At 36.6% G+C, this 13,956-nt stretch overlaps 1 protein-coding gene across 1 annotated transcript in view; it reads right to left on the minus strand.

Moving 5' to 3' along the window:
• The window catches only part of KLHL4 (kelch-like family member 4), a 153,449-nt gene that overhangs the window by 105,911 nt on the left and 33,582 nt on the right, over nucleotides 1-13,956 (minus strand). The window contains exons 2-3 of the mRNA XM_006871307.1: nucleotides 5,610-5,777; nucleotides 5,055-5,191 (exon numbers count right to left, since the gene is read on the minus strand). Of these exons, the coding sequence (XP_006871369.1) occupies nucleotides 5,055-5,191; nucleotides 5,610-5,777 (305 nt within the window). The remainder of the gene's footprint in view (nucleotides 1-5,054; nucleotides 5,192-5,609; nucleotides 5,778-13,956) is intronic.

Consider the following 13,956-nt stretch of genomic DNA (forward strand, 5'->3'; position numbering starts at 1 on the left):
TGCATCATTCAATAATTTTCCCAGTGAATCTTTCAATAACGAAAGTCAAGGCTTGAATTTTTTCTTCAGTTCCCCCAGCTTGAGAAATGCTGACCGTGTTCTACATACTTATGGAGTAGCTCAAAATACCTACTGAAAGGGAAGGAGTTTTCAGATCAAGTATCCATCCTATCCGCTCTGTATACAGGGTTGATAGGGATGGGCAACTTAGACAATAGCTACATAAAAAGGGAGTGGGGCTATAACGGCACGAAGTGATTGGCTTACAAGTTTTCAAGAGGAGTTTAGTTTCAGAGTGTGCAAGGGAAGGTAGATTCCTCACTTGACTAGTTTTCATCTTGTCTAGACAAGTATGGTGAAAGGAGATGGGGATAAGATTCTTGATTCAAGTAGTGAATAATTGTTATCATGACTAATTGCAACTGTCACAACTGTAAAGGTAGAAGTTCTGTAACAAAACGGGGGTGGGGGGGGAGTAATTAATCTTACAGTCAAGGAACAGAGGACCCTAGTACCATCAAGAGAGAAGAGCAGGAGCGGAATGTGGGACCCTATCCAGAGAAGCAGCAATATCAGAGATAAGTACATGGAATTATAGAGCAGCTGAGGACTCTAGACTCACGAAAAGAGAAAGGTTGTGTGCTTGCAGCAAGGAGGCAGACCTGCAGTGTGTGCCCTTTGGTTGTTTAAATGATTATATACTCCTGAGTGTTTTTGTGTACCTCTCCCACAAAATATCAAAACAAAACAGAGGGAATATAAGTAAATACTATTGAAAGATGATGCATGGAAGATATTGTACTCATTGCAATGAAACGATAAGTGTAAAACCAGTGTTCTCCCATGTAAACTATCTCTCAATTCACACTTAAAACTTTCTAAAACATGTATTCATAAACTGGTGTCATAAGACTTTTTTTTTTCCTCAACGAACCTTTCCACAATTATCTTTCATTTATCTTATAATATAAAGTAATACCACCATCTACACAGAATCTTGTTAAGTGCCATCTAGTCAGTTTCAACTCATAGCTACCCAGTATAGGGTTTCTTAGTGCAGATTTTTGGAAGAAAAGACAGGCTCATTACTGATACAGAATCTTACTATGCTATGTTGTGGGGCTTGGCATAGGGGAAAATTTGAAATAAATATTTGTGCATAAACATGGATGAACCTTGAGGACATTATGTTGAGTGAAATTAATGCGTTACAAAAAGAGAAATGCTGCATAGGACCACTAATGTAAAAGACTTAAAAAAAGGAACCCTTACTAAAGGGTGGGGTGGGGTGGCGAATTCTTTGCTGGTTGCTGGGATGTTGTGGAGGGAAGGAGGGGAAGTTGGAGCACAGAGCAGGGAATAGACACAGGATAGTTTGGGTGCTAGGGAGGGGGCAATATAAAAGAAGGTGGAGCACAGGGCAGGGAATAGATACAGGATAGTTTGAGTGCTGGGGAGGGGGGCAATATATAAGAAAGGGGAGAGGAATGGAAGAACAAAGTGGACGAGAGAACAATTAGGCAGGTTTGCATGGGCTAAGTGGGACAGAGGTAAATAATGATGTATGCACAACCTTGGAACAACAGGGCTCTGGGATACAGACATTGAGACATGGCTGGAATTGGTAAAAGGGGGGAAATAATGTTAAGATGATTGGCTGCCTTTTGAATCTTGGTTTCCCTTGCATACCATTATAAAATAGACACTGGAGGGGGAGAGAAAGAAATAGTCAGAAATATCACCATAGAAAGCTTGTAAGTACGTCTTCTGCCTATAACTGATTGGAACACCTAAAATGGGGCTACAACGTCTCCAATGAAGGAGGCTTCCTGAGGAGCCTCTGCATTACATAAGACCATAGGTGGAATCTTGAACAACATCCAGACTCTTCAGAGGTAGGAAATTTCCACTTGAAAGGATGGGCAGACCAGCCTGGAGTGGCTTGAAAGAAAGACTGATAGGAAAAACACAAAACAACATAGGCAGACTGATTGATTACTACAAGAACAAGCAAGTTGTTCACCCAGGAGACATCAAGGCAAGTGGTCAGGTCCCCTCAGAGCAAACCCCTTTCTAATACTAAGACTCAATGGGAATGCACGCTCTGGTTGGTAACCACGTTCATCACTGATTAGGGGAAGTGAAGGAAAAACAGCAATGAAGCTGTGAGCTAAGCCCTAGAATGCTCAATAGACTCCTGTGAACCTGGGTGGGGACCTGGTTGGCCAGCAGTGTGGCAAGACCTGGGGACTCTTGGGCCCAGAGTCAGTGACATAGCCACAGAGGACTAGAATGGAGAGTGAAGTGTCCAGCTGATAAGAAGAAAGGGCACATGCACAAGAACACCCACACGTGCAGATAATACCCACTTGACCTGGCTTCAATGACTGAATGATCAGAGCTCAACCAGAAGAAGAAAGAAGAGGAAAAACATAGGAAGCTGGTACAATTTGATGAACTTGATCTACACCTATGGATGCAGTAGCTTAAAGAAGGGAGCAAGTTTTTATAGCAAGGATCATTTCCACCCCCTCCATACACAGAGCAGACAGGGATGGGCAACTTGGACATTGGCTACCCAAAGCGGGGGGAATACAAAGGCAAAAAGTGACTGGCTTACAAGTTTCAATAGGGAACCTAGATCTAGAGCACTCAGAGGAAGGTAGAATATCTCCCCTGAGTAGTATCCAATCTGTCTAGGTGGGGCTGATGAAAGGGAATACAGATAAGTCTCTTGTGATACAATGGTGAATAATTGTTATCAGAACTGATTGTGAGGCTTGGGAATGTAAAGGCAGACATTTTGTAGCAAGGAGAGGAGTGATTTACTTTGCAGTCTAGGAGTGGAGGTCCCTGGGACCATCAAGGGAGAAGAGTGGAGAGTGGGACCCTACTCAGAGAAGCAGTGATGCCAGAGATGGAGGCAGAGACGATGATGTGAAGAAATGGAGCAGCTGGGGACTTTGGACCCAGAGAGGGAGAGGGGCTGTGTGCTGACGACCGGGGGCCAGGCTTGCAGGGTACACCCTTTGGTTGGTTGATGATGCATGGAGGGAATTGTAACCATGGCAATGAAATGATATAGGATAGGATGAATGTAAAACTAATGTTCTCCCATGTAAACTATCACATAATTCACAAGAAAACATTTTTTAAAAAATTGTGCATATTAATCCATGTCTAAGTATACACACTGATATCAATTCCTCTCCTCCTATTCTCTTTATCTCCCTTTTCACAGATATAATTCACAAACTATACACATTTTACTTGTATTCAGTGTTTTCCTAGTAAATTCACAAAATTGTTCAAATTGTACGTTTTTCTTAAATTACAGAATATTTTCATTACCCCAAATAGAAATGTACTGCCTATTAGCAGTTCCTCTGTATTTCCCCTAAGCACCCCACACATACAAAATGACTAATGATCTTCTAATATTAACAATATACGTATTCTGGGTGTTTCATATAAATGAAAACATGCAATTAGTTGCATTTTGTGACTCTCTTATTTAGCATAATGTTGTCCAATTTCATAAATATTCTAAAATGTGTAAGTACTTTATTTCTACGTATGGCTACTATATCATGATATCCCACCATATGGATTTATCAGATTTTGTGAACCCATTAATCAGTTACACTTAGAGGACATATGACCGATGCTGTGAGAAATACATATATATACATTTTTTTGTGGACATATACTTTCAATTGTATTGAGTACATACCTAGAAATGGAATTCCTGGATTATGAACTAAGTGCATGTTTTAACTTTTGAGGAGCTATCATGTTCATAGAGTTTTAAATGATCATGCCTAATATAAAATTGTTACAGTGTTTATAATCCATTGTATATATTGAAAATGGAAATTCAACAGTGCACTTCAAAAGATACCATTATCTTTTGTTGATAATGTTGAAAAGTATAACTTTTATGAATATTTAAAGTTACATTAAAAAATTTAACATTAATGGAAATGTAACTAAACACAGGGTTTTATGAAATTATTTAAAATACAATACAAACAAATATATCTGAAGACCACTGCAGTAGAAAACTCCAGGAGGTAAGTTTTTGTCTATGTTGTTGTTGTTAAGTGTCATGGAGTTCATTCTGACTCACAGTGGCCCTATATAGCGTTTCCAAGGAGTAGCTGGTGGGTTTGAACCACTGAACATGCAGCTAACAGGAGGTGGCTCTGTAGGATAAGTATTGGACTACTAACCACAAAGTCAGCAGTTTGAGCCCAGCAGCTGCTTAATGGGAGAAAAATGAGGCTTTATGTTCCTGCAAAGATAAAGATGTAATTTGGCAGTCATTTGATAATGTTATTTGACAGTTAAGTAACAATGTATTCATTCTTCATATTGTGATCTGATGTGGTCATCCTCCAATTATGCATAATGACAATTACCATATACCAATTTGGGCTTTGAAACCTAAATATGTTGATAAGTGAGCAGTGGGTGTAATGTTCCTGAGGGAAAAATTCAAAATTTGTTTTTACTCCCAAATACATCCTGTCACCTTTATTTTATAGTTTGAATCACATCTTGTGATTTCAAGGTCATAAAATATGACTTTGTTATTCCAAAGAATGATATTGAAGAAACTAAGTCTTATGTAGAATTGTTGTTGTTATTGTTAAGTACCGTGGAGTAAGTGACCCTGCACAGGTTTCCAAGGCTGTAAATCTTTATGGGAACAGAAAACCTCATCTTTCTCCTGCAAAGCAGCTGGTAGTTTCAAACTGCTGACACCTTGAGATTAGCAGCCCGATTCATCCTATTAACACTTCATTTTTTTTTTTTTTCTATCAAGAATGTGCCCACACTGTTAAAATAGCTTTCTGCTCTTATGGTCAAATTGTTTCACCTCATATGTTATTTGTCCAATGCTCTATTATACTAATAGGTTTAATTCTTGATTATGCATCTTAGTACCTTAAAAAGCTGCTTAACTGGATTATATTTCAGTTTCCTAAACTGTAAAGTGAAATTAATCATATTGTGAGGATTTAATCAGTTAAGGCATATTCAATGCTTACCAGTGTAAGCATATTGCACCAATGAATTAAGTGCATTTGGATCCACTCCTTCCATCTTGATCTCTTTTTGTTTGGCTTCAAGTACATCATGAGTAAACATTGCAGCAAAATAATCAGACACTGCACTGAGAACCAACCTGGAAAAAATATTTCAGAGGAACTTAACTGCATTCATAATATCACTGAAAAGTATGAAATGCATTCAGTATGTCTGTAAGACTGGTGAGGCAGTTTTCTGAATAAAACATTCACAGTATGTAAAAGTGCAGTTTAGTTAGGAAAATCAATGAAGTAAACTGAGTTTCTTTTAGAGGGTTTTTCCACACTATTTTTTCTTTACCAAACTCTCCAAAGCTTAGGTCTTCTAAATATTGAACATTGAATTAGATCAGAAATGCTATTATATTTTAATATAGGGAAAAAAAATCCACCCCCCAGTGTTCCTAATTGTAATCCATGCTATAATTATTGCTGCTAATCAAAGAATAAAATGCTGACCTCTATCATTAATACTTGTTATATACACCAAATATTCTGGTTACAAAGTATACTTACCGATGGGCTGGTATTCGGAGGTGTCCTGCAATCAGTAGCACATCGCATAGTTTTTTCTCTTTCAAGTAGTTCTCCATTTTACGTAGAGTTTGCTCTGCATGATTTTCAGAATGGAAATGCTCCTCAGATATGCTGACATTCATTTCTTTGGGATGCTGAGTATCTAATCTGATAAGGGGTTAAGAGAGTGAGAATAGTTTTTCAAATTTGTATAAACTTGAATTTATCTCCTAGTAAGTCCTGGTGTGGTGCTATGGGCTAATGCGTCAGACTGCAAAGTAATTTGAACTGCAAGGTCGGTGGTTCAAGCTCACCAGCTGTTCCTTGGAAACCTTACACAGGGTCGATATGGATCGGAATCAACTCAACGGCACTTAACAACAACAATAAGTTTATAAGTGCTCTGTGGCAATGTAGGTAAATCAACTTATAAAATAAATATGTTGGATTAAAGTAAATTTAAAACTTGCCCTCATATCCTCAATATTTCACTATGTTTACTGCCTAATCTTCTGTTAAAGTGAAATATTATGGTTAGTATTTACAGTTGGATTTGAAACACCTATTCAGGATTTGTCTGTATAGCTAGTGGCAAGTAGTATATGCAGAAACATTAAACTGAAAAAATCTCAAGTCTTAGAGATCCAGAAAAATTGTTTCTTTTTTTTTTCAAGTATGGAAATTCTATCAAGAACTATGTTTCTATCTTGCATTTCTTAATGTTGAGGTAATTATGATGGCTATCCTATTTATAAAACTTAAAGCTGTCTACATGCCATTTTGGTCATCAAAATATGGTGAAATTTAAACACCAACTCAAGTACATAGAAGCTTAAAATAACTAGAAGCTTAAGAATTTGATGACCTGGTAATCATGCTTATTCTTTGCTCATCTCATTTAAGTGTTTTGTGTTTCTTTCAGCATTCTTTTCTAACACAGTGGCTCTGTGCAATAAACACTGAACTGCTAACTACAAGGTTGGTGGTGTGAGTTCATTAGCAGCTCCTCTGGAGAAAGATGAGGCATTCAATCCTGCAAAGATTTACAACCTCAGAAACACAATACAGGATCTGTATGAGTTGAAATCTATTCAATCGCATTTATCACGAACAATAATTTAGGATTACATATAAGTCCCATCACCACGCACTAAGACTGTGTTTCTTTGAATTCATTTGATACAGAAGGACATTGCTCACTTTGGCTATAAATTGATAAATGATTCACCTCTATATCTTCTTAACTTAATAAAAAAAAAACTCTTAGGGATCTTCAATCTCAATTCTGTATTGATAGTCAATGTGGCATTATATAACTATCCTAGAAAATTACCTCTATTCATATTAATTCCTGTTTTCTTGAAAGAACAATCTCTTCTCACCATAGACTATTTGCAGCAGTTTCATTTGATTTAACTCACTTATCCTATTCTTTTCCTCTGTTGAAGTACAGACTGGATTTCCATTGAGTTAATCAAACATTCAATGTCTAGTTATTATAGATGTATTTATGTATAAGCCACTATGCACTGTAGATAGGCAAAAAAGATTTATATTCTGACTTTTCTTCAGCTTATGCTGGCAATGTGTACGTTTTTTTTTCTCTGTCTTGTTTTTTTTTTTTTTTTTTTTTTTTTAATATCTTCAATTGGTAGCTAGTTTGGTATGTGTTTACAGTGAAACAGAAAATTTATAATAAATTTGCCAATTGTTATTATCAAAATGTAAATTTATGTTTTCTAATCTTAGGATAATGTGGCGCTGCAGGATAATGTGCTGGACTGTAAGGTCAGTCTGAGTTGCAAGGTTGGCAGTTCAAACTCACCAGCTGTTCCTTGGAAAACATGGTTGCTATGAGTCAGAATCAACCCGATGGCATTTTACGACAACAATAATCTAAAAACCCTTTAAATATCAATCATACATAAATGAGATTTCAAAAGATATAGGCAACTCTTGTCTGTTTCATCAAAATAAATAATAATAATTAGTACTCTAAGAGATATGGCTAGATAACAATATAGCATCCAAAACATGACATACAACCCTGATATCAAAACAACAACTAAACAAGAAAATTATAAACCAATATCCATCATGACTTGTTGTTGTTGTTGTTATGTGCTGTGGAGTTGGTTCTGACTCATAGCGACCCTGTACAGGGTTTCCGAGGCTGCAAATCTTTACGGGAGCAGAAAGCCTCATCTTTCTCCCGCAGAACAGCTGGTAGTTTCAAACTGCTGACCTTGCAGTTCACAGCCTGATTCGTAACCACTATATTACCAGATATCCTTGTCCATCATGACTACAGACACACATATTCTCAGCAAAGTTTTATCCAACAGAGTTTAGCAACATACCAAAAATCATGATCAAAAGGGATTCATTATCAGGATACAAAGATGCCTCAGCATTATAGAATCAATCACCATAATTCACCACATTAATTTAAAAAATAAAAAAGAAAGAAAAGAACTACAACTACATGATCATCTCAACTAATAAAAAAGAGGCATTTGACAAAATCTAACACCTTTTCCTGATAAAATGCTCAGAAAAAAATAGGAATAGAAAAGAAAATCCTCAATATAATTAAGCCAAAATACACAAAATCAACAGCCAACATTATGCTCAATGGAGAGAGACTGAAAATATTCCCCTAGAAAATAAGACCTAGACAAGGAGGCCCTTTTATCATTACTTTTATTCAACATTATACTAAATGTCCTAGTAAAGCAATAAGATAACTAAGTGAAATAAAGGGCATCCAGATTGGAAATGAATAAGTAAACTATCCCTATTCACAGATGTCATGATCTTATACATTGAAAATCCCAGAGACTCTACAAGAAAGTTAATGGAACTAATAGATGGCTTCAGCAAAGTGGCAGAATATGAGGTCAACATATAATAAATCAGTTGGAACATCCTGAACATTTTCAGAGACCTCTGAGAAGAAAACCAGGAAGATAATAAAATTTGAAATAGCTCCCAAAAGGAGAAAAACAACAACAACAAATCCCCCGACAAAAAAGTAACCTAGGAATAATAAGGGATATAAAGCACTTATACACAGAAAAACTACAAAACACTACAGCAAGAAACTGAAATAGACCTATGTAAATTGAATAACATATTCAGGAATATGAAGACTAAACATTGTAAAACTATTAATCACTACCCAAAGTGATCATCGATATAATCTAATCCTAATTCAAATTTCAAAAACACCTTCTAAAAATAAATGGAAAAACTGATATCTACCTATATATGGAAAGGGAAGAGGTCCTAGAAAGCTAAAAGCATTACTGAAGAACAATAAAGTAGGAGAACTCACACTTCTTGACCTCAGAATCAACAATACATTCATGGTACTCAAAATACCCTGGTACTGGTACAACAAAAGACATGTAGGCCAGTGAAACAGAATTGAGAATCCAGAGAGAAATCTACCCACTTATGGACGGCCAATTTCTAACAAAGGACTTAAATGTGTTACATGTTGAAAAAAAAATGTGTCTTTAATGAAGGGTGCTGGCAAAACTAGATATCCATTTGCAGAAAAATGAAACAGGATTCATACCTCACTTATATATCTTAAAATAAAAACTAACTTGAACTAGATCAAAGACAAAAATGTTAAACTACAAAGTTCATGGAAAATTAAAGTCCATAGATGCTACTAGAGGAAGATTAAAAAATAAAATTTCAGATAAAGGAAACAAATGTAAATTGCAACAATTTGATGAACTTGGCCCATACTTATGGATATAGTAGCTCAAAATTACCAACTGAGAGGGAAGGAGTCTTCACATCAAGTATCAGTCCTATCCCTCTGTATACAGGGTTGATAGGGATGGGAAACTTAAGACAGTGGATACCTAAAATGGTGGTGGTTTATAACAGCGTGAAGTAATTGGCTTACAAGTTTTCTGGAGGGAATTTAGTTTCAGACTATGTGGGGAAAGGTAGAATCCTCACTAGATACTTGTCATCTTGTCTAGACAGGTCTGGTGAAAAGAGATGGGGATAAGATTCTTATTATTGAATAGTAATTGTTATCATGACTAATTGTGATATTACCATGAGAAGAAACTGAATAGACATGGCAAAAAAAGGAATACATGGGTGAACAGTGTTGGCCAGCCAGATGCAGCATGGCAACATTGTACTTTTGTGAATAGTTTTGAAAGTAGACAGGGGTTTGGCAGCACTGAGGCATACTGATGATTAGTGATAAGAAAGGCTGAACTTTGTCTTGTTCACTACATTCCCCTAGTGACCAGAAACATTCCCATCCTTATCCACCGTCAGTGAAGGTCCTTTTCTCTGGGTGGCTGAAGTCAAACAGTGGTGAACCATAGTTATGAGTCACATCACTGTGACTTAGGTGTTATTTGCACATACCCCAGAGCCTGAATTTAGATGACCCAAGCCCAGACCTGCAGAGTCAGTCTTTGTCAGCCTCAGACTAGCACCTATTAGGAGAAGAAGCTGAAAAACTTGGTTTAAAAAAAAAGGGATATAGACAGGTAAACTGTGTCAAACAGTCAGAAGCAGTGCAGTGAGGCCAATTTGATATTTTGCTGGTGGCTATGGAAGTAGATGGCGGATTTACTGGCAGCACAGATGTATACTAGTGATTTGCAGCAAAAAGGGTGAGAACATTTTTCTTGTTTCCCACATTCCCATAGTGACCAGAGGCCTGGCCAGCTCCCACACCTGGTCCAACCCCAGTGAAGGTCCAGCTCTACAGGCTGTCAGAGCCACAAAGTTGTGAGCCACATCATTAAGAGTTGGGGACTATCTGCACCAACCCTGGGTGCTGAATTCAGGTGAGCCTAGCTCCAGACTTGCAGAGCCGGTGCTTGCCAGAGTTGGGCTAAGTGAGAACTCTCATGCCTGTTTGCCCTTAGCTTCCTCTGAGCCAGAAAGACCTTGATTTCAGATGTTTGTTGGTCTCCATGAGAGATTCCTGTATTGGGTGACCAAGGCAGACAACACCTAGGTCTATACAAACTCCTTCTAGGGCAGGGAATCCCACAGTTTCATCCCTTGCCCACCTACCACATGAGTTCCTTGCCTGGTAGTAGCCCACCAGAGTTTTCTCCTCTCTGGGTCTGGGAAATTGCCCTGGTTGTCCTTTCATTGTTTTTGTTTGTTTGTTTGTTTGTTCTTTTTCTCCTTCCTTTCTTTCCTTTCCATCTCATTTTTTTTCTTTTCTCTTTGCCATGCTTCCTCTCCTTTCTTCCTCTTTCTTTCTCTCTCTTTTTTTCTTCATTTCCTTTCTTGTCCACCCCCCCTTTTTTTTTTTTTTTTTTTTTTGTGCTTAGATTTGTGCTTGATTTTTCTTTACTACTCTATGGTATTTTCCTCTTTTCTTCATCCCTGATCTAAATTTTATCCAAATTGTTTTTAGTCCTTTTTGTTTCTTTTTAATTTATCTTCTGGGTTTTATTTTATTTTATCTTTCCCCCCTTCTCTTTTTGGTTATTTTTTTTCCTAGCTGCTGTCTGTTATGTTTTGTTTTGTTTTAGTTTGTCTTATGTTTTCCTTTTTCTTCTGTATTGTTTTCTCTTTTTTGGAGTTGTTAGATTGCTTGTTTTGTTTTTCTCATGTGTGTTTTATTTTCTTCCTGTGTCACCCAATGGAGGAAAGCAACTGTACCCATACAGCCTAGCCACAGACATTCACTCTGTGGCCCTATCCACTAAGCAAGAAAGAAGACCAGCCACTTTACACCCAGTTAAAGACAACAGCCATCATTAGCCAAATAGTGAAGAGTGAATAGTGAAGAGAGAACTGTATACACATTTCCATTCTCTATTCACACACACCAGGAGGCAGGTGGCAAGTACATGTGAAAACACCTACATACAATAATCAATTAAATACAAATACAATGAAATCACAATATTTCAGAAGAAACACACAATTTCTGTTCACATAGAGAAAAAACACAGAATGGCTCAAACAAGTGAATAGTATTCAGAACCAGATACAATTTTTGAGGAAGAAAAAGTATTAGAATTATCTGAAAAAAGAAGTCAAAAGATGATGACTAGATACCTTAAATATACTGAGAAAAAGGTCAAAGAAAGTAAGAATTTTGGAAAACACTACTGGGTACATCAATAAAAGAGCTTAAAGACTGGAGGAAAAAAACTAAATCTTCAAGTAGAAATACAGGAGATTAATACTAAGATTTCAGAAATGCATTAATACATTGAAAGGATAAAGGGTTAGCTTTGAATCAGTAGAAGTCCAGACTAGTAAACTTAAACCACTCAGTATTAGTATGCTGGAAGATCAATTAAATATAATAAGGAAAAAAATATGAAGAAAGCCTAACATTTATGTGAGAAATAATGAAGAGGGATGACTTTTGGGAGATGGGAATTTTGGGACAGAAAGAAACAATGTATAGGGGGAAAAAAAACAACAAAACTGCCAAAAGGTTGTTGGAAGAAAATTTCACTAAAAACATGAAAGCTACTGACAAGAAGATAGGGACTCAAGAAGCTGAATTAACCACACACAGGACAAAACTCAGAAGAAAATCACAAAGACATATAAGCAAATTGTCTAAAAATCAAAGACAAGGAGCAAACCTGGATACTGGCTTAAGAAAAACTAAAAGTTACCCAACAAAGATTAAGCTCTGATTTCTTATCAGGAACCATAGGGCATGTGGCATAACAAAAACAAAACAAAACAAAACAAAAAATCCAACCAAGAATCAATACCAAGCAAAAACTGTCCCACAGGAACAAAGAAATTAGAAAATGTCCAGATAAACAGAAATTAAAGGTGTTTGTAATAACAAAAAAGTACCAAAGGAAGTTCTATGGACTGAGAACCAACAGCAGCAGACAACAATTTAGGATTAACATACATGGCAGAAAATAATACTTCAAAAAATTTGAAAATCTATAAGAAATGGACAGATTTCTAAAGAAACAATACCCATCTAAACTAAAACAGACAAGTAGAAAACTTGAACAGACCTTTAACAAAGGAAGAAAATGACCAGGTTATAAAAAACAAAACAAAACAAAAACCTCTCAACAACAACAAAAAAGAACCTAGTCCCACCCAGAGGCTTTACTGGTGAATTCTATCATTCAGAGACGAGTTAACACTAATAAAGGAAGTAAAGCTCCTGAATACATTTTATGAAATGAACATAACCTTCATACCAAAATTACCAAAGGCATCACTAAATTATTTTTTAGTATACACCAATATTCCTCATGTTCATACATGATCGTATATGTAAAATTTCTCAACAACAAATGCAAGCAAGATGTGGGGAGACTGGGACCCCTCTATACAGCTGGTGGGACTATAAAATGGTGCAACCACTGTAGAAAACGGTATGGCATTTTCTCAAAATATTGGAAATTGCAATACCATATGTGATAGTGAAGGTTAGCTTATCTTGGCCAGGATGCTCAGAGGTTTGGCAAACGAGATACCCCATAATGATATCTAATACAATGTAACTGACTATGATGAGTTCTGCTATGAGCAGTCAGTTAACAGAAAGGATTTTTCCTTGGGGGTATGGCCTAATTTCAATATATTATACACCAAGGTATAGATTATTTACTTTTTACTGGCTCTAGATTTTCCATCTGGTTCATCCTTCAACGTTCAGTTGTTTGGACTTGAGGCAATTACCTGCTCTAATGCCTATTGATATGGGAGCCATCACCAGCTTACCTTCTTACCTGCTGGTCTTGCCTGACTGCATATTTGTCTGCTGGAACTGTCAACCTGTAGGACCTGCCTTCCTACTTCCTGATCCATTGATTATATATATAATAATTTTTGTATAAATTTCAGTGGTTTTGCTTCCATCGAGTATACATCCTAAGACATTTGATACTGAAAGTGGCTCTAAAGAAAAAGAGAACAGAACAAAACAAAAAACCCTAAGGGTGAGTTTTTTAAATTGGTTTACAAGTCTGGATAATTTCAAAGGCACTGATAACTCTGCCTCCACTAGTAAAGAGGAAGGTGCTGATAAATCATGGTGTGATGTGATAATATTAATACGCAAAACACTACCACATATAGATCATGTATTGGACAAAAGTGAGATAGTGGGTAGTCTCATGTTTGATACTATTCTGCAACTTTATCAGGATGAGAAGTATAGAGAAGCTGGTTGATTGGTCCAACTTAATTTAGAGCAAGTTGTAAAATAAAGAGATATGTTCAGTGCTAAGGAGTAACAGTTCAAGTGCCATATAAAAGATCTCAAATTTCCACTAGTATCCTGAAAGAAAAGATATGTATGTATGTATGTATGTATGTATGTATGTATATATATATATATATA

This window comes from Chrysochloris asiatica, unplaced genomic scaffold (genome assembly GCF_000296735.1).
Source record: "Chrysochloris asiatica unplaced genomic scaffold, ChrAsi1.0 scaffold00167, whole genome shotgun sequence".
Taxonomy (NCBI): domain Eukaryota; kingdom Metazoa; phylum Chordata; class Mammalia; order Afrosoricida; family Chrysochloridae; genus Chrysochloris; species Chrysochloris asiatica.